The sequence below is a fragment of the Platichthys flesus genome, chromosome 12 (genome assembly GCF_949316205.1).
Source record: "Platichthys flesus chromosome 12, fPlaFle2.1, whole genome shotgun sequence".
NCBI lineage: Eukaryota > Metazoa > Chordata > Actinopteri > Pleuronectiformes > Pleuronectidae > Platichthys > Platichthys flesus.
Window position 1 is genome coordinate 11,533,177 of NC_084956.1, and position 24,718 is coordinate 11,557,894.

General features: G+C 45.6%; 1 protein-coding gene across 1 annotated transcript; it reads right to left on the bottom strand.

Annotated features, from left to right (window-relative positions):
* Positions 1-369: 369 nt before the first annotated feature.
* Positions 370-23,129, bottom strand: antxr1d (ANTXR cell adhesion molecule 1d). The gene is made up of 18 exons (XM_062401684.1): positions 22,765-23,129; positions 17,947-18,018; positions 17,793-17,864; positions 17,372-17,453; positions 16,717-16,747; positions 16,562-16,635; positions 16,087-16,155; positions 15,909-15,989; positions 15,727-15,787; positions 11,453-11,551; positions 10,740-10,809; positions 7,398-7,476; positions 7,038-7,133; positions 6,528-6,566; positions 6,314-6,412; positions 6,060-6,224; positions 5,889-5,969; positions 370-1,479 (listed from the first exon to the last, which is right to left on the bottom strand). The coding sequence occupies exons 1-18, from the start codon at positions 22,920-22,922 to the stop codon at positions 1,177-1,179; spliced, it is 1,731 nt and encodes a 576-aa protein (XP_062257668.1). The 5' UTR covers positions 22,923-23,129; the 3' UTR covers positions 370-1,176.
* Positions 23,130-24,718: the final 1,589 nt, after the last annotated feature.

The following is a 24,718-nucleotide window of genomic DNA, read 5'->3' on the forward strand; positions in this document are numbered from 1 at the left end:
GATTTACATCAGAGCGACGTGTTCCAGAAATATGACTTTGAGGGGACCACTGATCATCTTAGAATCCGGTCATTAACTTTGTAGAGCGGCTATATAAATGCCAGCGATAGAGTATTAGAGCCCTGACATCAACGGAACTGTAATTAGTTTAATTAAAGAACATTTCCAAATGTTCCTGCAGTAAATTCAATGGACTAATAAACATGTCATTAGTTCACGCAGAGTCAGGCCCCATCTCCTCAGAGCTCCGTCAGCTCAAATGTGTTGGTAAGCTGATTCATAATGACGATGCAAAAATAGCGTAATCTTGACAAATTGTAACTTTTAACACTTTAAATCAAGAGAAAAGAAAATCAATGCCCGGTCACATATAGAAAAAAGTTGTGTTTATTGAAGAAAAGTTAGTATAGAAATGATGCCAATGATCATTTCAGTCACAAAACAAAGAATAAAGGAAGATCCTGAAGATACTTATTTTCAATGCAAGACCACAGATACAAAGCTTCCCTCTATCCACCAACATGCCCCCCCTCCTCAAAGACCCAGAAATCCACCTGGTACTAAATAGAAAGCAGATGCACGCAGGGCCCGTGTTAAAATAAATAAAATATGGTGAAACTGCCCTGCAGTTACAATTAGATCCCCTAACTTAATTTTTTTAACTAGTTTGTAGAAAATGATTTGGTTAAAAAAAAGTAAAAGGATGCATCCATGTGATTTGTAGCAACTTAATATAGTGTACATTTAAAAACCAAGGCAACATCACCATCACTACATGCTCTTATTTCTCACCCTCGCTCAACTTTATTATTCTCTGCAAGCCCACAGGAAACATGTGCATTTATAATCACCATCCATTCGTACTCAACTTTCAACAACACATAAAACCTTTCTGCCAAATGTCCAGAAACACTTGAACTTACTCGCACCTTTATGTCAACGTGAACTCTGCTAAATACAAGGAACTACATGCATTTTTCTATGTTTCATACTAAAGAAAGTTATCTTGATGGAATTCAGTAGCTGATTCTCTTCAGATAAATAGTTTGCTGTCCAGCAACAAAGCACAGAGCTGCATGGAAGAGCTCCAGGCAGAGTCTTTGGGGTGAAAGGAGGACATGTATTTTTATGGAACGAGTTGACGTATCAGTGGTTTGTTGGAGGCCCCGTTCTTTATCATGAGAGCCTGGGTGGGGGTCGAGATGGCGGGGGTCCTGGAGGCCCCGGGGGTGCGCGCGTAGGTGGTGGAGCTTGAGGGGACTGGACCACGGAAGGGGGTGCACGGGAGGGAGGCGTGGTGCGGGGCCCTCTGGACGGCGGTTTTGTGCGGGGGACCGAATTGGAGACCAGAGGTTGCTCTTCGGGCGCAGGAGGATGAGGAGGAGGCGGAGGCGAGGGAGAGTGATGTGCGCGAGGAGGAGGAGGAGCCCGGTTGTTCGACTCCTCATCTTTGACCCGTTGGAAGCTAATACAGCGGCCCTGTGAGACACGAGAGGAGAAAAGCACAGCCACACATCATCATTTCAATGAAGATTAAAACGCCGTGTCCATCTTTGTGCTGAAATCAATGAGCGTCTAAGATCCACCACGGTGGTTTTGTGTGAGTCTGTGCCCAGATCTGCCGACAGAGGCGCTTGTGTGTGACGCACAGAGCTGCTTCTGTCCACACCTGCACCACAATAGCTGTGATGCGAGCAAAGGCACCCATCCGCTGAAGCCTGCCCCAGTTCCCCTCCTCTTCTCTCGGAGGCTTCTTGATGCAGAACAGAAAGCGGTTCATGTCTCTAATGTGCTCGACTTGTTGGAATGTAAAAGGGGCTGATTTCAACATCGCCACAATCGTTAACAGAGGCCCCTCGGCATTTAACATAATTTACAAGTCGGGAGAGAATGGAACGCTTCTCTTATTGTTCTCATTGAGGGTTTTGTGTGTCTTCTCTTCACCCTCTCTGTCCCCTGTATAGCATCCCTCTGTACACACACACACACACACACACACACTCGCTTGGGCAGTGTGTGAAGGATGGAGCAGTAGATCTCTGTGTCACTGATCCTTGGTGGTCTGATTACACCTTATTAAACAGAGAGCCCCTAAAGTCACACGGGGGCCATTAAGAGGGCCCCTGCAGCAGTAGCTTTGTGACTTAGAAGGGGGCCCATTGTGGGTTTGCATATGAAGGGGCGCGTAATTGATTTGGGGGGGAAGCCTGGTTTAGGGTGGGGGGGCAGTGACTCCTTTGGGTCAGAGTGAAAAGGCCAGTTTGAGAGCAGCAGAGCAGCAGAGCAACACCAGAGCGAGCATATGGACACAATGAGAACACAAGCTCATGAATATGTGTATGTTTGTGTGTGTGTGTGTGTGTGTGTGTGGCTGTAAGCAAGCCTCGACCAGGACATATGGCCTGAATGAAGCTTCGGCCTCATGAATAACAGAAACAGAGGAAGGAGGAAAGTTAGAGAGGAGGGGGCTGCAAGGGACCACCAAAAACACAGGGCCGGAGCTGAAAAGAGCCGGAGAGATGGACGACGGAAAGAGATATCGCCACTTTAAAGCCGACAATATGTACATAACTGAGTGGTGTGAGAGGTCAGGGCTGAGTCACTGGTGACGGTCAGAGACCCCCGTGTGCCCCCTCGGCTGTGACTTCTGCTACGGTTTCACTTCCCCCCCCGGCGACTGTTTACTTCAATCTCTCAACTCCTTTTTTATGGGAGAAAAACAAAACCTTAAAACACCTCAAGCATCCCTCTTCACACCACTTCTCTGTCTGCTCCTCCGTCTGAGCCCCGAGACTTTGCCCTTCCCTATAAAACACACACACACACACACACTCGTATGCTCGCACACACACATGAAGCAGTGTGTGCCCGTCTATGTGTGGGCACGCGTTTGTCACCATTTATAGTAAAGAAAAGGGGAGAAAGACGAGAGAGGAGACGCACATCGGACCTGACAGCTCCGCCTGTCACCTCGCATGACATTACAGCGATCCACTCACCAAAGGAAAATATGCTCCATGTGTGCTCACAAGATTTAACACAGTTTCTACACAGCATATGCTTCTGCCCAGGATACTGAGACAGTGTCAGTGTATCAGACCTGGCAGTATCCAGCCACGCAGATTTACCAAGAAAGCGGATGTTTGTCTGTTTGTCAGTTAGCAGAATTACAGAAAAACTACAGATTCCCTTTAAATTTCATAGAGGAATTGGGCATGATTATGGGACTACATATTTTGACGTGGATCCGGACAAACAAGTATAGTAATAGGGACATTCTTCCAGAATCGGAGACTGGGCTGTTCTGGATCTATATTATATTTTAAATGGATGAGAGTTGTTCCACCATCTTGCTTCATACAAGCTCAACTACAAACATCTACCAGACAAAGTTGCCGTTTGAAGTTTGAAGCAAGAATCTATTTAAACTTCTGAGCTTGTTGCTAAATAGTTTTTTAGCAACAATGTTTTTTTTTTTTTTTTTTTAAAGTAAGATTCAAAAGAACAAAACAAGTCATCATTTGTCGTTTTTTTCAAATTAGCTTAGCCATATAGCCACCTTCTGCCCCTGTAGCACCTGGCAACTACACAAAAGCTTGGGGGGGGGGGAGGATGTCGCTAACACAATTTTTAAATGCACCTTTTTCAGTCGTGTGGTATGCCGGAGTGATTTAAGTGGATCACGAGTTGACATAGTTTGGTCAGTATTGTATTTGTGGAAGAAATTCAAGATATCGCACAACTTCACTGAATCTAAAAGTATCTACACGGCTGGATGGGACTTCAAATAGATCAGAACGTACTGTGGCCCATTTTTCGGTGGCTTGATCCTTTTGCGTGAACTGATTGGTGTTTTGTGGAAGGGGAGGCGCTGCTCTGCTCATTTGTGTCGTCTGTGTGTGTGAGGACGGAGGGACGGTGGCCGCCCTCTGGTCCGGTGTGTGCTGTGTGACGGGGCCATCAGCTCTGGGGACAAAAGAGAGGGAATCTCTTCTGTCACAATATGGCTCGTGGCCTTTCAACTCTCCATCTGTTTGTGTGACACTAACTCGGGAGAGCTGACACACATGTTACAGTGACACAACCACACACACACACACACACACACACACACACACACACGCATTGGGCAGAGAGATGGAAATGCAAAGTGTGGCAGGAACTGGCAGCCCGCTGATGACCGTTTGCAGAGGCAGTGAAGTGGGAGTGATGTGGGCAGAGAGCAGGACGAGCTCCTCCTGAGCTGCTGGTTAGTAATCCACAAGGAGGAGTCGGATCCACGCCGCGTACCGCTGTGCTTTTTGCCACCGTGTCGGGTTTGTTGTGACGCGACGGGCGCTGTTTGTCGTCACGCTGCAGCGTCGTGCTTTAGAGAATTTAGACTTGTTGCAGTTGTTTCGTCAGCGATGAGAAACCTTTGTCGTCTCTCATGTCCGATTTTGCCTATTTTCTATTATCGCTTACAAAAAAAAGTGGATTTCCATTGGCCTTCACTTCTTACAATGTGAGGGGCAGGGATCCATTTTCCCGAGTTAATGGCGCGTGAAGCGAGTCGTGGGGGTCAAAGACTCAAGAAACTTCTGCTCTGACAGGGACCTATTGTTCAGCTTCGGGGAAAAAAGCCCAAGATGGAAAGACGGGAGAAAACCATTGACGATGACCATTTTTTATAAACTGCAGATACAGTAGAGACTCACATCCACTCATACTGATGATGAATCATGTCAGTCAAGCAACAAATCAATACATTTTGCAGCGATATGGCCTCGGCTACGAAAAGCGACAATGAGACCATTTACAACGGACCAGATGTTTCACCATGACAACCAGTGTGATGATGAAAACATCTCAGGGGGGGGGGGGGGGGGGCTTGTGGGACACCGTGCAGAGGGTCAAGGTCAGATAAGGGGGCCGCTCTCCGCTGTCTCTTGTTCATCAATTCACCGAAAATGGGCCACAGTACATTCTGATCTATCTGCACAAATACAATACAGACCATCATGCATACCACACGACTGAAAAAGGTGCATTTAAAAATTGTGTTAGCGACATCCTTCACCCCCCCCCCCCCCCCCAAGCTTTCGTGTAGTTGCCAGGTGCGGCTAAGCTAATTTGAAAAAAACGACAAATGATGACTTGTTCTGTTCTTTTGAATCTTACTTTTTATGTTAAGGAGGAAAATAAAGTGCCAAAAAACAATTTAGCAACAAGCTCAGAAGTTTAAATAGATTCTTGCTTCAAACTTCAAAACGGCAACTTTGTCACGCAGACGCGGAGGGGACCGCAGTGATGTCATGATTTAGGACTTTTCAGAAGCGGGAGCCAGTGATACGACATAAACGCCTTTCGGACATTTTTATTTTTCCTCCCATGATCATCACTTGAAAGGAGACAGCGACATGTGAGATGCTCTTCATGTGGAAAGAAGACAGAAACCCAGTTATTTTCTTGGATTCACAGGAAGAAGTACAGAAGATACAGTCGTCCCTGTGCGTGGACAATGGCCGCTTTGACGACCCGCGCGGTATCAGTAGCTCAGTGACTCACTGTGTGCGCCTCGTGTGTGTGTTTGTGTGTGTGTGTGTGTGTAGAAAGGCTGCTGTGTTGGAGATCATGTCGTACATGTTGCCGACTGACACGTGTTGTGACCGACACAGACAAGGAGACAGAGACAAAACAACACTTTCCAGAACCTCCCGTAGCATCGGGGCTTTCAATTCAAAAGATTTTCAAGTGGTTCTTACCCACAGAGCCATCCCCCCCCAAATTACACAGGATTACCCAATTACAGTTTGTCTGTCACTGATTATGCCTGTTGTTTCTGCTCCGTCTGGTTTTATACACGTGTTTCAGGAAATGTCACGGCGGCGGAGAGACGGGGGCCTCACCTGGTCCCCGGGGTGCGGCCTCATCAGAGACACCTGGTCGTAACCTCTCCTGAACAGAGCCCACAGAGCGTCCAGCTTCCCCTGGACGAAAACAAGAAGATCTCCAAGTGAGAAGAAAACCCAACCGTAAACGTGCACTCAGCTTCTAAAAGCACTGACATAACAACCTACCTGAATGGGTGTGTACCACCTCCTCTGCTGCGGGGGGCGGCGCGGTGGTTTTCGAGGTTTGGGCTCGTACGGTTCAAATTCCTGCTCCGGCATCTTCACGACTGCGTTTTTGGGTTTGTCCAGCTTGGCTCCTTCCTCAGTGGAGCCCTTCTCCCCCCATCGCACCTAGGAAGGGTTGAGTAAAAATAATATATTTAAAAATCTACATTCTGTGAGTGTTTGGGTTGTTGCAAGCTGAGGTTGGGTGTGGGTACCTCCATGCGTTTGATCCCACCCACTCCTCTTCCGCCGTAGTAGGAGGCGTCCACTGTGGGCCACCTCTTCTTTGGCATCCCATCCTCATCATCCGACTCCTGTGGGTCAGAACTCAGTCTTATCAAAACTCAAACCCATACTGTCACAATCCCTTTATCTTTGCATGGATATCCGATTATAATGAATAGAAACTAAATGTAGCTGGTGACTTACGGGCTCTGGAGGTGGGGGTGGTGGAGGTTCTTTGATAACCTGGATATTGAAAATAACAAGTGTCAGGAGGTAAACAAAACAAAAGCTCGAATACTTCAGCCTGGCTCCTGACCTCTGACTTATCACTTCATCATTATGTGTCGGTCAGTGTTGATATTGTGGTGTTGGCCACAAACAAATCACCATGTGGTCACTGAGGAGCACAAATCACGTGTTTGATTCAGTGTGAAACTGTGGAGGACGTCAGCAGAGTCACACGTGGCCCAGAAGGCATTTGTGTTCACACAGTGAAAAGAACAGAGCGCCATGCTTCCCAGAGTGACCTCCGAATGTGCTCTGAATGATAGGCTCTAACATTCAGGAGGCATTTGTGTGTGGTCAGACCTGAACCGATATGAACATCTGTCGGCTCACTCGGACACGTGTTAATTCCAGGTCTGAACAGGGTTTTAAATGACAATTTAATCTGACTACCAGGCGGAGACATTTGTGTCTAAGGTGCAAACTTACCAACGTGCAGCAGAGAGGCCAGAACCACCACATCAGCAGCAGAGCCAACACCAGGAACACCACCAGCAGCGATATCAACACGATGGTGCCGTCGAACTGCACACACACACAGAATAACGGGATGAGGATTAAACCGAACTGGAAGTCAAGGGACGAGGAAAAGGTGAAAATGAAAAGGGACAGTACTCACAGCCTCCTCTGATGACAGACACAACAGAGGAGACGTCAGAGAGGAAGAGGACAGAGGACTGGAGAACCCAGAGAAAATAAGAAGGTGGAAAGAAAGATTATTCAAACAGGGGCAGCGTGCTAAGAAGGACGAATCAGCGTGCGGCGGATAGAAACACGGGGTGTACTCACACATTCAGTGGTGGTGATGTGAACGGAGCTGGTGATGTAGGAGAGGCCCTGGTTCATGCTCACCTGCAGGTAGATCACCCTGACAAACACAGACGCAGATCCTCAGACACAAGTCATTTTGGGGGCTGGACTCTAGAGTTTGCCTTTCACACATGAGGATGGAACGTATGGAGATCACAGCATCAGCCCCTTATCACCGAAAGCTCTGCTGACATCTTCAACTGTGTCTCCTACGTGTGAGGCACCTCCTGTTCCTCCTGAGATATTTCTTTTTTTTTTTTGTTTATTTTCAGAGGATCTCGTTTGGATCTTATCTTTATTTACATTTTTTGAGGGAGCTGGCCCTGCGGAAATCCAGTGACAGTCCAGAGGCTCTAACTTGGAACATTTGGATTCTCACACGTCTCCTCCTGAGAACTTCAGGAGATCATCCGGAGTGAGGTCCATGTCTGACAGCAGCCGGAGTTGCAGTCACACAACACATTTCAGTGCACACATCTGCCTCGCATGCACCCTGCCTTGTTTTTCATCTACTGTAAGCTCGCCCCAGGTGTCGCATACATTCCTCGATCTATTCTGTCCGTACTTGCTGCCTTAAAAATGCCAAACACAAACACGCTGACGCAGACAAAAAAATAAGTCTTTGCAGAGGTCAGGGAGTTCTCCACCCTCAGCAGGAATCTCTTCTGTTTGGATCAGACCCAGACCTCTAATGCGGAAACCACAGACAGCTAAATTACTTTTTCTCCTCCAGTGTTCGCTGCTGATATATCTGCAGGAAGGGCAGCGGAGGAAAAGAGATGAGGGGGAAGATGACCGCATTGGCCAAAGATGCGATAAACACTGGCGTACCCAGGGATTATGGTGAAAAAGGCCTCTAGTTGGCAGGTTAATTATGAAGTTCTTCAGAAATCTGAGGAAAATAAGACACCGGCTGGGGTTTCGCCTGCTGGGTCGGAGTTCTGGGTTTGTGGAAAAGAATGGAGAAAGGCTTCTGGTTGTGGTCTTGGGGTAGGGAGAGGTGGCAGAGACAAGGGGGCCATTGAGCTCCGGGTTTAGATTTGAGGAGAGGGGCGACAAAGGGGAGGTCACTGCAGGGTGTGTGTGTGGGGTGGGGGGGAGAGAAGAGGAAACAGCGTGGGGGATGGTAGGAGGAGGGGCCCTTCCTGCTCTACATCCCCTTAGCACTGTCCCTCCACACCCCCCACCACCCTGCATCCTCCTCATACCGCTGCAGCTCCACTCATAACTCACACCGACCCTCAGAGTAGGAAATTGACATCGCAGGTGCCGTTCATCTTTTTCTACTTCTCCTTCCCTCCCCTTTTCTGCCCCCTCTTCTTTCCCCATTATACGCTTAGCCCTCCTCTTTGGCGGGAGGGAGGGGGGGGGGGGCACAGGGCTATCAGCTTCTCTCTGACACAGAGATCTCGGCCCCTATCAATCATCAATCTGCCCACTATAGCCTATATATATTTATGTATGTCTTCACCCTGTGTGTGTGTGTGTGTGTGTGTGGGGGGGGGGGGGGGGGGGGGGGGGGGTAAGCTGCATCCGGAAGGTTCCCAGTCAACACAGATTTGTGTGACGGCAGCGTCAATGACTTCATTGTATGCGACAAGGCTCGGGTGGAACAGGAGGTGATTGAGGATCTTTGGGGTTTGGGCGAGGAGGTGCTGCTGGGAGCTGGAGTCCCTGAGAGCCCCTGTACAGACGCTTATACCCCAAAACCAGAGGCACATAATGAGATGTGACAGGTCGGGGTGAATCTCAGGGCAGCAGCTAATGGTTATTCTGATTATTGATGAAGTTTGTTATGGAAGATGGGAGAAAAAAAGTGAAAAATCGACTTTGTTTAGTTTACATTTGAGAAGACATTTTAAAAATTGTTGGGGTTTTTGCCTAATAGGTGGTGTAAATGTTTATGTATTGATCATGTATATTTATGCTTATAAACTGTGGTGGGGGACGTTCTCAAACATTTCACAGAAGTAAAAGTAACACAATAATCAACAAATATATGGTAAATCTAAATGCAAAATGTACTTAAGCACACTAATACAGTAAAAGGACTTGTTACATCCCACCACTGGTCATGAATATGGTTTAAAGTCGTGTCAAATATAATATCAGGTGATATTGCGTAATGAGAAGGAGCATTTTTGTGTACTGGTGATATTTTGTACCACCACCACCTGTCCAACCTGCACAGGGGCGCCCTCGCTTCACTCCATCCATGTGCACGTCACCGCTCCACAGCCCAGGACTCATCAGCCAGCTGTTGGCCTCCTCTTGGGCCCTGCGGCCATTCACAGCTGACTTCCTCTTAAGCGGCACTGAGGGTGTTAGGCAGCGCTGCCTCTGCTCTAATGGGCCTCTGTTACAGGGAAGACGTCTCCTTCAGGCACCACTGTGGTGAGTAATGATGCTCTCTGCTCTGAGGAGGAGCAGCCAAACAAAGCCACACTGACATGGAGGCATATTCAGGACTGCACACCTGATGGACTGTGTAATGACTATTATGTTGTGATTATGTCAAACACTCATCTATCAATTATCTTCAACTTTTGTCAAACGGTGCGAGTAAAATAAACGATGCCACAGCAGACTTGTCAATCTTCGTGTGGCCACAGAATAAAAACAAATTTTCCTTTTTCCTTATCTCTGAGGAGCACTTTTCAATGGCGGACAAGACAAGCTCAAATCAAGCTAGAAATCTGAATGACAGCAACAAGACAGATGATGACTGGGAGGTGTCTGAGGCCGCAGGCTGGAAGTGTATAATTATTCAGGGGACTGCAGGCGGCGGGGACAGGGAAGGCTGCCGGGGCTTCTGTCCCCTCCGAGCTCGGCCCGCCGGCATCGGCCGCGACCGCCCCGCGAGAAACTTCTGCTCTGGACCTACAGGACCTAAGCTGGAAGCCCCTCGGAGGAAACTTTACACTCCGCTCACACTTTCTCTCTCCTAAAGTGTCAGACTGAGATTGGGATACATCACGCACACAAACACACACACGCGGTTGTGAAAGTCCTCTCCAGCAGGCTCTCATTAAGTCGTGTTCCTGGGCTCTACTCCTGTTGTCCCCTCGTGATTGGTGTCTGGCTTCGTTAGCTGTGACAAACGCTGATTGATCACAGACACCCGATGACTTTGGCCCTAATTTGTTCAAGGACTTCTGTGTCCACACCAAACTTGCGTGTGGCTGTACAGTATCTAGGGTACGTGGCTCACGGGGCAACAGCTGCACGCGGAGGCTCGGGCAACTGTTACGGCCGACCGATGGTGGGGTCGGGGGGGTGGGGGGAAAGGTGGCGAGAGTCGATAAGAAACATCCAGCTTACCTGCCGACCTCCTCGACAACAGGAGCAGGACAGAGCAGGAAGGTATCCTCCACTCCAGCTGGTCTCTCATCTGCACAGTCGGAAAAAAGAACAAAATCTCATTTTATGAAGTCAAAATTTAAACATCTGCTGTGTAAAAAACACTTCCCGTATTTGTCTTAGATGTGAAAGCCAAACCAGATTCCCATTATCCATTTAGATTCACAAGTTAATGTATAACAGCATGTCTGCAGTAATAAGAAGCATGCATAAGACAGAAATCCATCAGAAATCCATTAACTTTCTGTATGTATATTCCACAGCGATGTATCAGCCAACTCATCCAGATCCGTACCAACATGTTATATGTGTTTCCTTGGATCAAGCCTCACCCCTCCAAAAAATGTCATAATTCTGCTTTATAACAAACAAATGCAGACGGAAACAATAGAATAACACTCAGAGAGCACATTCCTTTGTCATGGCTAAACAGTCCCCTTCAATTCAAAGAAGCTGCACACTCATGCATAGGTATCAGTCTCCTAAATATGCAGAGTTTTTGACATCAACATCTTTGTTTTCTTCAGATAATTCACAAAACCGATAAAAATGTCGCCATTTTGCAACGTTAAATATAATCTGCCCCTGATCCAGAACCTCAACCAATGTCTAATGGGTTCACCCCTGGCTTCTACAACAAACAAACAAACAAACAAACAAGGTGGGAGACTTACCCACTGTGTACGTATCATTGAGTTTGAAGCTGCACAGCACGTGATCAGTATTCCTGGCGTGGAGGAAACCGTTGCCTCTCACCACCACCTGGAAACGCTCTGAGACAAACAAACACAAAGGGAACGAGCAGCATCAGAGCTGATGAGCCACATGCACACGCTCGCGCACAACAACAGTGAGACACACATTTTCAGCACAAAACTGGTCTTCAATTTTGGTTTGAACTAGTTTCCACTTTCCCATCATGGCTGACAACCGTCCTCTTTCTGTGACGCGGTGGCTTTAGCAGTAGAAACGGGTTCATGCTTCATTACTGCTCGTTTATATCTGGGTGCTTGTGCGTGTATGTGTGGAAAGGCCTTAATATGCTCCAGTGGTGCTAATGCTTAAAGTGTTGCTATTCACAAATAGCTTAAGACTCTGCTGCAGCCAGAAGGTGTTCATGTGTGTGTGTGTGTGTCTGTGTGTGTGTGTGTGTCTTTGACCTTTCGTCTCCCTCAGGCTCTGTTAAAGCGCACTGACAGAGGCTTGCCAGCATATGCTGCAGTGCCTATGTGGCTGCTACCCAGCATATGTTAGAGAGTGGGGAAAAACACTTCCTTAAAAACATGGCTGCAGGGCTGACAACAGCACAGCACTGTCAAAGTAGGTCTGACCTTACCTGTGGCACAACGGCATGTGTGTGTGTGTGTGTGTTTATGTGTATATATGTGGAAGTGTATGTGAGGATATGTGTGTAACCTGTACATTCTGCATTCTGCGTTGTGTTTTTCTGAGGAATGTGTAATCGTCTGTATGCCTCCAGTATGCATGCATTGTTTGAACATGTGTGTGAGTGCACGTGCGTGGTCCCTGGCCGTGCACGGAGGTTTCCTCCAGCACCATCCTGGCTAATAGAAGTGAACATTTGCCACACCTTTAACATTTAAAGCTCCAGCGTGAAGATCACTGGATAAAAACATCACAGGGTGTGAGTGTATACGTGACAGTGTTTCCTTAAAGGTCAAAGACGCTGCCATGAAAAGTCATACACACAAATACACACACAGAGACGGAGCATTTAACAGATGCCTGCACATCTCCACATGTTTGCAGATGCTGCAAGGACGTGGACGAGAGTGGGTTTGTGTTCCAAGAGGAAAACTGGTGATGGACAAGACAGATGATAACTGAAACCGAGCTCTTACCAAACAGTAATTAGTTGAATATGTTATTTGGTTATACATATCACTTGTGAACCCAGGTGACCTCATACAACTTATCTGCATGTGTGGGTTCACACTTATTTACAGATGTTCAATGACTTGCAACTTGTCAGTACTGCTCATGTCATTTTGTCAGGAAGAGGGATTCTACATGTGTACATACACACACACACGCACACACACACGCACACACACACACACACACAAACACACACACACACACACACACAGACGCACGTACACATATAAATCACCCGATTAACCACTCATCCCATCACAGACAGCCTAGTCATTTACTCTTCACCATGTCCTCTCCTTCCCTCTGCCCTAATTTCAATATAAAACACCACCACAACAATCAACCATGAATGTTAGCTGTACAACCATATATCAAATAAACTGGGCTGTATTACATTTTCTCATAATCCAATGACGTGCTTATGTTGTTTGTAGACACAACAACATTCGGCTTAATGAGAGGACTCAACACTAATTATTCCTAATGCTCAGTGCCTTGGCTGCAGTCATCCCCCTTTCACCCATTGTTACCATCAAAGAGCAGGGCACATGTGCACACACACACACACACACACACACACGCACACACACACACACACACACACACACACACACAGAGAGACACACTCACACAGACAGAATGCTGAACATGGCAGATATTACTCTGATTATTAGAGCCAGACACTTTTAGGTATTAAAAACAACTCAACCTTATTTTAAACAACTAAAAAAAGAAAACATTAATACCAGCAAGTATATAGAACTTGAAATAAGAAAATATTTGTGTTTTAAACTTAGAATGCAAACATAACTGCATATCTTTTTTTTTTTTTTCATTGTTTATTTTTTTCTTAAATAAAAGTTTTCATGTGGGCAAAAATAAATACTGATATATCAACGAAAGGCTCATATCGGCTGATATTTAATATACTGATAAATTAGTCTGTCTCTTTTAATTGTAAGAAATGCCAAATCAAATATTGGTACTGGCTTTGCTTTATTGATCTATTGATTATGAAGTGCATTGGATTACACAATACTTGTTAAAACATCAGATTTGCTCAAAATTTTACATTTTATTTGTTACTTTTTAACCCTAATCAGTCAGTACTAGCATCCAGCTAGAAGTCTGGATCTGAGCATCTTGTGTACACACCCTGACCCACTGCACACACACTGAGGCTTGATGGACTAAAAGGTCAGTGCTGTCAGACACATGGTGGGCAGGGACTGGTGGTGCCCTGCTGTCATGCTCAACACATGGCTGCGGCCACACGTCCACTTACATCTACACCTGGACGTCTGACGAGGAGGATTACATTTGTATGAATGTCTTGTCTGTGTGACCGTCACATGTACATGCATCTGAACGCGTGTCTTGTGTGTGTGTGTGTGCATGTGTGTGCGTGTGTGTGTGTGTGTGTGTGGGAGAAAATGGTGTACGGCTTGTCCGAACAGCGGCTCTTCAATCACGTTAGTGCGACGGGACAGTGAAGGGCAGGGAGGGGCAAAGGAGGAAGGGACGACGGGGAGAAAAGGGTCAGACGTTAATGAAAGCAGCAATCTCTGCTGTCATGTTAGATCTGAGGCCCGACTCACGCTGTCCTCTCGGTGTACGCGCGCACGTGTGTGTGAGGGAAATCAGGGCTGTCACGTCTGATAGTGCAGCCCAACGTTCACTGTCCAGTCTGATGGCCTGTTCGCAGGCAGCCCGGTCTGGTCACTTCACATCAGTGTGAGGGACATGTGTGTACACGTGCTTGAAGATGTGTGTGTGTGTGTGTGTGTGTGTGTGTGTGTGTAAGTGTAAGTTTAAGTGTGTTGCTGTAGAGCATGTATGCTATGTGACTACACGCAGGCAGAGATGAGGACAGACAGAGACACTGTCATAACACCTATGCAAAATGTCAGAATGGATATAATATGTGTGTATAAATGCATCAGGATGGACAGATGTGGGCAGATGGTTGTAGTCAAACATCTGGACAATCTATTTCACACTCCTGCTTAACCTGCGTTTGTAACCGACAATCACATTATTCTACATTATACTGCAAAAATAAGCTTTAAGTAAGGGAAATACTTTCTGTATATTTATCCAGAGGAATTGGAAGCAATGTAGGATGTCAGAAGATAAGAGCAGTACGTTATTCATGCCTGTCATAACCCTCAAAAGCAAACAAAGCATTATAAGTAAAGGTTCAGCACATTACAATCTTCATTAATTAGGCCAGAATCAGGCTTTGGTTCAAGTGGCTCCCTCGCTTCTTAGTTCACTGACCATTATTCTGCTCATCAATCGAATAATAAATGAGGCTGGATGTTATTTGTCCACATGTCGAGTGACACAGTCCCACTCAGGCTTCGGCAAGAGTGTGTGAATCACAGTTGTGACTTTAATTCTTTAGAATTTCTTCCTTATTTTTTATCCTTTTAGGGCAACGCTTCTCCTGCTGCTCTCCTCGTATCCTTCCCCGTCCTTCATAGCTCATGATGGATGTTAATCTACATTGGTCGTCCTGGTAGCCCGGCTCTAAATGCACTCTCTTAAGTGAGTCCTAATAAGGTCATGTCAGAGCTCATCCATCCAGCTGGCTACACATAAAGTCTCTCTCTCTGTCTTGCAATCGTTCTTGGCCGTTATCCTGCTTTTTAGTACAGAGGAGCTGGACATGGGGAGAGGAAGTGAGGAAGAGGAGCGGGTTCAAAATGCCCAAATGACTATTTAGCATATACGATGTGGCAAACTAGGCCAGAGAAGCAGCCATGCTTAAACATTGGCAGCTAATTCCTCTGACCAACACCCGCCACCCCTCCTCTCTCTTTTCCTGCACACACGCTGTGCCGAAGCGGCGATGCTAATTCTCCCCCGGCCGGGACTGACAATACGCTCTCTGTCACTCCGCAGTCATAAGCGTCCATGCGATTACTTAGCCTCATGTTCCTCTCCAGAGGCTTTGGATGATTGTCATCTTACACAATTGCACACCGCGACTGCACCGGTGTCTCAACAAGGAGGGGAAACCCTTGCTCCTCCTCACACCTCTTACCTCCTGCACACACACTGGACGGCTCCGCTGCCAGAATCTCAATGCAGGACTTCTTGATGATCTGAGAGACAAGAGGCAGAAAAGAAAAAACATTTATTGGTTAATTCAATAACATGATATGATTTTGTGTGTCTTTCTGTGTGGGTTTGGGTGATTATACATGTGCTATGTGTTTGTCGTACCGAGTCAATGATTCCCCTCAGGGCCTGGAAGCCTCCCCACACAGGAAACACATGATCCACCGTGTCTGCAATAGTTGCGAGCTAGAAAAACATACACATGCAAAATATAAAAAAAAATGAATTCTGTTTGCTTTCTTAGGCATTTGCAACATCTTCAATATCCTCCTGCAGATCCTACCTGGGTCTGGTTGAACTCTTTGACCCCAACACAGTAAACAATCGCTCCCAAAGACCTGGCCCTCTGTGCCTGCAGGAGAAGAACAAATAAACCAGCATGTAATGAGGTTAAAGAAACTCTGGTCGAGCAAATACATGTCCCAAAGAACATATCAGCTATTCTCATTCTACACAGAGGACATTTTCTGAATTTTCATATTTATTACCTCTGTTATTTTTATCTGCTCACACAAAAAAAACAATTTCAATGAAATTCTGTGGGGGATCAGACCATTGCCCTAGATAGAACAAAAACATTTTTGGCATGAATCCGGATCGGGGGGCGGATCCAGGCCTTTTGTTTCAGCTACTTAAACATTGTAAGAAATGTCTTACAATCTCACAATCTTACAAAGTCTCAACAATGAAACCTCACCACAACATCAACACCCCCCCCCCCCCCCCCCCAACACCTTCACTTTACAAACACATCCTACCTCTCGCTGAGCTGTGTCAACCTGCCAGTCATTCAGTTCTCCGTCAGTCAGAGCGATGATCACACTGGCCGTCCCTGAGGAATACACAGATCGACTCTTATTATTCTCTGTTCTACATGTAGGCAAATGTAATCAGCTTATTATGCGGAGCTTACCATGCCTCTCTTGATATATCTGTTGATTAGCCTGCAAATGCAAAGAGGGTGTGCGTTAGTCCTGATTCTGAACTAGAGAAAAGAAAATAAACCAAGTACAGGTTCAATAAACAAATGACCAGAGCACGGTATTGTTGGTATTGTTATAAAACATCAGTTTGATTTGTATGGGACATGTTTTAGTTCAGCTTCGTTCTTTGTCTGCTTCGATGCACCCAAGACTGGAAATCCAGACATTTTCTTGTTTCTGTGAACACTCTCCTGCTGCGTTTTGAGTTCCTTTCTGAAAAAGCTCACGACTGAAGTTTGCTACGTGCTCTTTTAGGACATGAACCCTTCCGTGACCTGGCTGGAGAAAAGCGGGGTCACTGGTGTTTGTTTTTAGATTTTAAGATGCCATCTAGAAATGTTGCTAAATCTCTGATCGAGATGAAAAGGAGAACCAGACCACGGGGACCTGTGGAATCACGCTGTGTTTTAAACTGCTTTGCTTTGGTATGTGTCCAGAAAGCTGGGCAGTTTCAAGAGGCAGAAATAATACGAGCCGCTCCTCATACCTCTCTAATTCATCCTTGTTCCAGCTGCCAGACTCAATCAATCCTCAGTGGATATTTTATAAGACTAAGACGGGCTGGTTCTTTAAACATCGCCTTACCATCTCCAGGCCCAGGTTCATAAATGTGTCTCCTCCGGGAACAACCCCCTTCAGATCCCTTAAGCCACCAGTAATGGCCTCCCTGTGGGGTAAACACACAGCCTGAATAAAAACAACGGAAAAAAAGCTGCTCAGAAAAAAAAGAAAGAATGGGAAAGATTCCCACTGAAGCAGATACAAAGAGGGTGTAGAGAGTAGTTGGAGTTGGCAAGAGAAGTGTGAGTCCCCTGCCAAAGTTGTCCTCAGCAGACTCATGCAATGCTTTGTATCGGTACGCTGCCAAACGCTGGATGGAATTTGTGTGAAATTAAATTTGAGTTGCAAAAAACGACATAAATGGGAGAAGGGATGATGTCCGAGGCTGGTGCAGGTACAGAGAGAGCCACAGGAGGGGATGGTGTTGATCAGCGGTGGCTCTTACCTGTTCTCGGTCAGCTTCATGATGATGGTCCCTCGGGTGGAGAAGACGATGAAGGACATTCTCAGCATGGGGCTGCAAACACACAGTTGTAGTGAAAATAGTGAAAAAGTCCAACAAACCTCCCAAAGAGCAGAATGACTCGCGCTGCCGGTACCTGATAAACTTCTCTGCCAACTGCTTCACAAAGGAGTAAATCTCTATCCAGTGATGCTTCACACTGCCGGATCTGAAAGACAACAGGCAAAAAGATTCCATTATGATTATGATCATAAATATTATTCTGTTAGATTGAATGCAGCACAAACACATGGCCATCATCCTTTAGTGTACTTTCTGTTTAGTGCCTTATGAGCTAGTGACAGCATGCAAATCACAAAACACAACAAAAAAGAACAAACAACAAATCCCGTGGACAGTGTGTCCATCCGATCAGCGACGGTCGATAGCAGGCACATTTTGCGTTAGAATGTCAATGCGGTTGGGCTTTCTGATTTGTTGTTGAATATTGTTGTTGTGTTTTGTGGCTTGCCAGAGTGACTTGCACTTCAGGGCCACCGTATGGGATAGTCAACATGGTCAACATAACACCATGCTAAACATCTGCATATTAGTCTTTTGCTGGTGTTAGTATTTGGCTTGATTACTTTAGCTTCAGAAGACGAAGGTAAAACTGTAATGTCACTATCATTTAATAAGAATATGAGTCCATTTCAGTGTAGAACAGGCGTCCTTTTTATGGGATGTGATTATGTACGATATGGAAGTATGTTTCAGGAGCAACAGTAATCGTTAATGTCCTCGTGATCTGAGGACATTCCTCTTGACGCTCAGTCCCCGTCACATTCCCTTACCTCTGACTGTAACCTGTCAGCAGTGAGAGGTGCTGGTTAGCCCTCGACGTGCTGCTGAGGACATGGCAGTCTCCTTAATGAAAGCCGGTCCCAGGGGGCTGCTAATGGGGGCTAATTGCTGCTGGGCCAGAGGGCTGAGGTTAGACAGGGACAGATGTAGCAGTCTGCCTCTAGCAGGGACCATGCAGCAGGCAGCTGGCCTGTTTGTCCGTGTCCGTGTGTGTGTAGCATCTGTGTTTGTGTGAGCGTCTGTGTGTGTGTGTGTGTGTCTGTGTGACTGTGAGGGGGAACAGATGGTCCCAGTGAGCACAGCCAGTCTGACAACAGGTTGGGGGTCCGCAGAGTGTAAAGGCTGCGACATGAACAACACAGAGACGCTGGAGTAACACTCAGCAGGGGGCCAAGGCTATTTGAGGATGCAACATCAAACAGCTAATGCACCAAACCCTATGTGTGTGCGTGTGTGTGCGTGTGTGTGTCTCTGTGTGAGAGAGGGTAATAAACGGAGTGAAAGTGTGGGCTGGTTAGATTCATGATGGCTCTTTTGTGCTCCTTATTTAAGCAGTCACTTCTTGGTTAACATGTTGTGGTATGAGGTGGCTACAGAACCAACTTTCCTTCTTGGTCAGATTTGTTTTTCTTACTGTGTCAGGTACTGGATTACCTTTGTACAGTGGCCCTGAGATGCAAATCACAACAGCAAATCACAAAACAACACAAGTGAGACAACACAACAGCAATCAAGAGAACATTGAAAAAGTAACGTGATCTCTGTTTTGTGATTTTGCTTTCTTTTTTGGACGTTGTGTTTTTTTGTTAGACATACATGTGATGTGTTGTTTTTCGTGATTTTTATTGTGAATTGCATCTTCATATTCCATACATATTTACATTGTGCGTATGAATGACTGAGGAGGAGGTGGACTTGATAACCACTATTAGTTATTTCCTCTGTGTGCAAATGATTGGTTGATTAATCGATCGAAATTGAATGGATGAAAGTTTTCAATGTTATGACAGTGTCCACATAGTGGTCATTTGGTCAGCACTGTTTGGGTCCTTTGAGATTGGTCGACTGCTAAGAGCGTGTGTTGAATATGTTAGTACCACTTAGCAAAGGCTTCCTGTTGAGCTCTAAACTGCTCTAGCCACGGTAAAGATAGTAGGCGGGCATGTTACATGTTATAAGTGACAGTGACATGTTGTAGAAAAAACCTAGAGATACAAACAAGGTATTTCAGTATTTTTAGACTCCTTCTGCTGTGGACTTTGAACTGTTTAACTTTGCGGACATTTTGGCGGTACAAAAACTCCAATACCCACTAAAGGGAAATGGCAGGAAACCCGAAAAGCAAAAATATGGAATAAATCACTGCCATCATTCAACAAATGCAGCAATTATTCTCCAGCCGTCTACCTGCATTCCTCAGTCTGCATAATATGAGGGCAGAGTCTCTTTGAGCTACAATATTTTCCCTGCAAAGTGCTTCGATCCATGAAAACAAATCGCTCTCTTCCTCACTCGGCCATAAAACACAACACCTATTATTCTATTTGTGGGCAAATCCGATCGAGCGGAAAAATGCAGCCTGGTATTCGATGTGGGTCAGACACAGAGTGTAGGAATGTGGGGAACTGATGGTAGCTGGGTTTCTCCTAATCTTCACCCTGTGTCCACTGTGATGCTTCCAGTGGAGTGCACACACATTCTTTACCCAGCATGCCTCACTGTGGACACTTAGGCCACAGCTCAATGTTTACAGTCAAACAGCGAACGGGTGTAGACACAGGGGGTTTTGCTCTTTGATTTTCTCTTCAGATTAGGTCATTTAAGATCAGACAAGTCGGTGCCACCTCAGGAGACAGATCAGCAGTTTCCTGGAGGCCTGCTGGAGCATGCAGGTCCAGACAGTCCAAGAACACTGAGGAGTACCACAGGCTTGGCCATGCGTGACTTTGCCACGCTCCCGAGGCTACTCCTAAACTTTTTGAAGCAAAAGGGTAAAGATTGAAGAGCGGCTGACAGATGCTGCGTCTGAAAGATCATCAAATGTATTAGAACCAAAGCAAAATGTCACTCACAAGTCCCCACAGCTCATGGGTGGAGAGCCCCGGGCAACCAAGGACATACAGAAAGACATTTTATACCTTATGTTATACACACACAAATATTCTATTATTTTGACATTATAAACTCTTATTCCTCTACTCCAGCAGGGCAGCAAATTCCGCCTAATGCTACCTTATGATTTTTGAGTGTCAGTCGCTGCTCACTTGGCATGTTTCAACATGTTTGATTGTTCTGTGTCCACGTGCATAATCTCCCCTTGCAGCTCAAGCAAAAAATGTCAATTATAATGTGTGTGCAGACATAAACAGCGACACAGTGTGAGGCTAGACAGGTCAAGTACAGTCACAGTCCAAAAAGATGGTCAAAACACCCTCGCTGACAAGGAAGCCAGAAAAATATCATGAGATTTAATAAGTCAAAATAGTTTGCGGCTGCGAGTCGGCCAATCGTGTTAAACCAACATCTTAAAATAAAATGACACAAAGACTGATCTGGGGTTAGTCGAGAGTTGGTTTTAATGTTAGAAAAAGGTTAATGCGCTCGCTGCCAGTCCAAAGCTCCAAGAGCTTTAAGTTATCTTAGAATCTCGGATCTAAATCAGGCTCTGGTTTGTTTTACATTCTTCCTCTGTCACGTCTCATTTCCAGTCAACCCTCTCGGGCTTCTATCAAATAAAGCTTTAAGCATCAGCCCAAGATCAAGTTCATGCATAGATTGTTTAAGACATATAGACTAGTAGTGCCACTTGTATATAAAGCAGTTTATAAGGTGTACTTTAATAGGGGTTGTAAATTCTAGGCCTCATTATTACCCCCGCCAAGGAGGTTATGTTATCTTCTGCGATTGCTTGATAGTTAGCACAATTCTGCAAAAACTTCTCAACCGATTTCTATGAAATTTTGTGGATGGGAGGCGCCTGGCCAAAGAAAGAGCTAATTCAATTTTGGGCAATTTTTGTTTTTCCAATATTTTCCCCTTCTTGAGGAAATAATCAGGCGTGTTTAGGGAACAGGCAGGTTTATGAGTGTGTATGATTTGGTGCAGATCCAAATCAAATGCAGATCTAGTGAATTTACATGCGGTTTCATAAGGGGCCTGGGTGGAGGCCATTCTAATTGTGAGATAATCACATTTTACTTCAGATATCCTTTTGCTTATTTCTTGAAGACGTCTTTCTGGTGGATTAAAATGCAAATCTAAAAGTCAAGCAAGTTATGTGAGAAAGATGCACACTATCCACTATTTCATAACTTAGCAACCCCAAAGCTCTTACAAATGATTCATAAATGACCCCTAAACTTTGAATTAATATCTTATTATATCATTCATTGCAGTATGATACGCTCCTCTAAAGACAATGCCTTATACTGGTGTCAATATATAGCCTATGTCATGTTGTTTTAGATCTCTTTGTTCCAAAGAGGAACATCAACCGAATCAGATCGAGTACTGCTGGGAAACAATAAAGAATGGCCCTTGCTTCTACGTCACTAAATGTCCGGATATAGGATGCAGTCGTCTCACGGTGGATGGAGGCCGGAGCAGTGTGAAAGATCACTGGGCCACACGGCACCAGTGTGGGGCAGCTGCTGCAGCTGTGTCCGCTGCAGGCGTCATCAGCCTGAAACTCTATCCATCCATCCGGCTCGCCCTGCCCACATCCCGTGGGTAAACTCTCCTGCCTCGCCGGGCTAAGAGAAAACCGTAATGCTCCGAGTATTATCCCCACACGTCACAAATACCGGTGCTCAAAGGCACGCAAAAGATAAACAATGAGGGTTAAACGCTTTTGGGTGCTCAATCATGCCATAAAACATGAAACTGCTGTTTTATTTAGCACCGATGATGTCATAAGGGACAGAATCAAAGTCTGGACTCCTGCTTTCTGAACTTCTGGTCCAAGTTACAACGTCTGTTACTTTTTTCCTCTCGCACCGTTACAACAACACCAGGACCGATGCGCACCGCGTTTCCGAACCACTGGGGCGGTTGCATGGCAAAGCGCAGCGATGGGAAAGTAACAAAGCCATAAATAAAACGAGACACTCACTTGTCCAGGACAAAATAGAGGTCGAAGGCTCCCTGACAGGACATCTCCACCTCCTCCTCCTCCTCCGCCTGTTGCAGCTCTCCTTTCACCGACACCACGAGAAAGAACGTTCCCAGCAAAGCCAAGGCGAGGAACATGCGAGTGTGCGTCCTCGCCATCTTTCCCGGTTACTGTTGACTGCTCCAACGCTGACAACCGAAAAATCTTCACATGTTCTCTCTACAGCCTGTTTCTGAATCGGCTGTGGGCGTCCGTAGTGTCGTTCATCGGTGTTCTGTCCTCTTAGGTCGCGCGCTTTCAGTCAACAGGAGTCTCGTTCGGCTCGAGCCGGGCGCTGCCAAGTCTTTTCTCTTTCGGCCGAGAGAGGGGGAAAAAAAACGCACTGCATGGATCAGGGCAGGACGGAGGAGAGGAGCGACACCCGAGGAGAAACTCAAAACTCCACTGTTCCACAGAGAGAAAAAAATGCTGCTCCTCAAAGCAGAAAAAAAACCCGATTGAGCCCATACCAGTGAGCCCAGTAAAGTCCAATACACATACAAGTCAGAGGATACTGGTTGGTTTGATGTAAAAAGTTGATTAGTCAGAAATGAAAGAAAATGTATTGCGGTGGTCATGATATATCCTCATATCCATGACACTCAAGCCAACTCAATATAATTGCATTATTGTGTCTAAAAGTAAAATTCCAAAATAATAATAATAATGAGGGAAATACTTTGCTATACCTGGAGCTGTAATGGATGAACCCAAAATAACAAGGTAGCCTATGGTGCGTTTATAGGATGGAGAAAATATCATTGAGTCTGTTTTTAATTTGTATTTTCTTAAACACAAGAATAAGGCCATTCATCACATTTATCACAAATGGCTGCTTAAACTCAAACTCAACTTGTTTGATGCAAAGTTTCATCTCCTCGATATTTGTTTGCTTTATTGTTCATTATCACGATTTGAAAAATACACAAAGCTTTGGCGGATGATTTAAAGTCATATTTAATAAATCCACCATCATTTGTTCTGAATAGTCAATAATTCAGTAAATCAATGATTATTTTGAAAATAATTCACATCCACAGTCTGAGACATTTCGCCCCCACATGTCGAACAGAGGAACTGCACAGACAGGCCCAATTCAATCACGGACCTTTAATGTAAATCGACCCATGACAGGATGCGAGGCTGAAAGGTTTTCTAAAGTACGTGTTCCTGTGGATGTCGAAGAAATGTTATCACATATGAAACAATATATTGTTTCAACCCATAGTGTGATTACACATTAAACCAGACCCGAGGATTCCCTTATTTATTCTGCTGTGTGTTGCTTTCTCAAAGTTGGCTCGATAACAACCAGGACATTCAACCAAACCAAAGCTTTGATGCAGAATAATCCATTAAATGCTCATTAGACAGAAACATTTAGTTGATGAATAATGCATTTGCCCGGTGGCTGCCTGTTTCATGTTCTGTAATGGAGGCCAATTTTACAATTTCCTATTCGCCCACATTAGCCAGGATCATTCCCAGGGCTGGTGCGAGTCTCGTGTAGCTGGACTCATTGTTTCCAGAGTCGTGACCGAGAACTGTCTCTGGACTCCCCACATAGCTTGAAGCGCAAAGTGGCTGATGCGCAAAGTGGAGTGGCTTTCATTTTTAAAACTGCACATACTAAGATGTGTGAAGGTATCCACTAAGAGATAATAGGGGTTTGTTATTTGACCTATGGTGAAGGCCTGAGTGAGGTCTCCTGCCTCAGGTTGTGATCCTGGCGTCAGGAAGTTCAGAGCATTACCCTAAATTGCGTAAATACGCAGCAGGGATTTGGACTCATGATGATAAAAACCGGAAATTACTCTTCTTCACATGTGGTGCACAGCATGTCCACGTCAGCCAGCTGCATGCTTGTTGTATTGTAATTAATCACATTAATACACACATCCCAAATATTCATTAA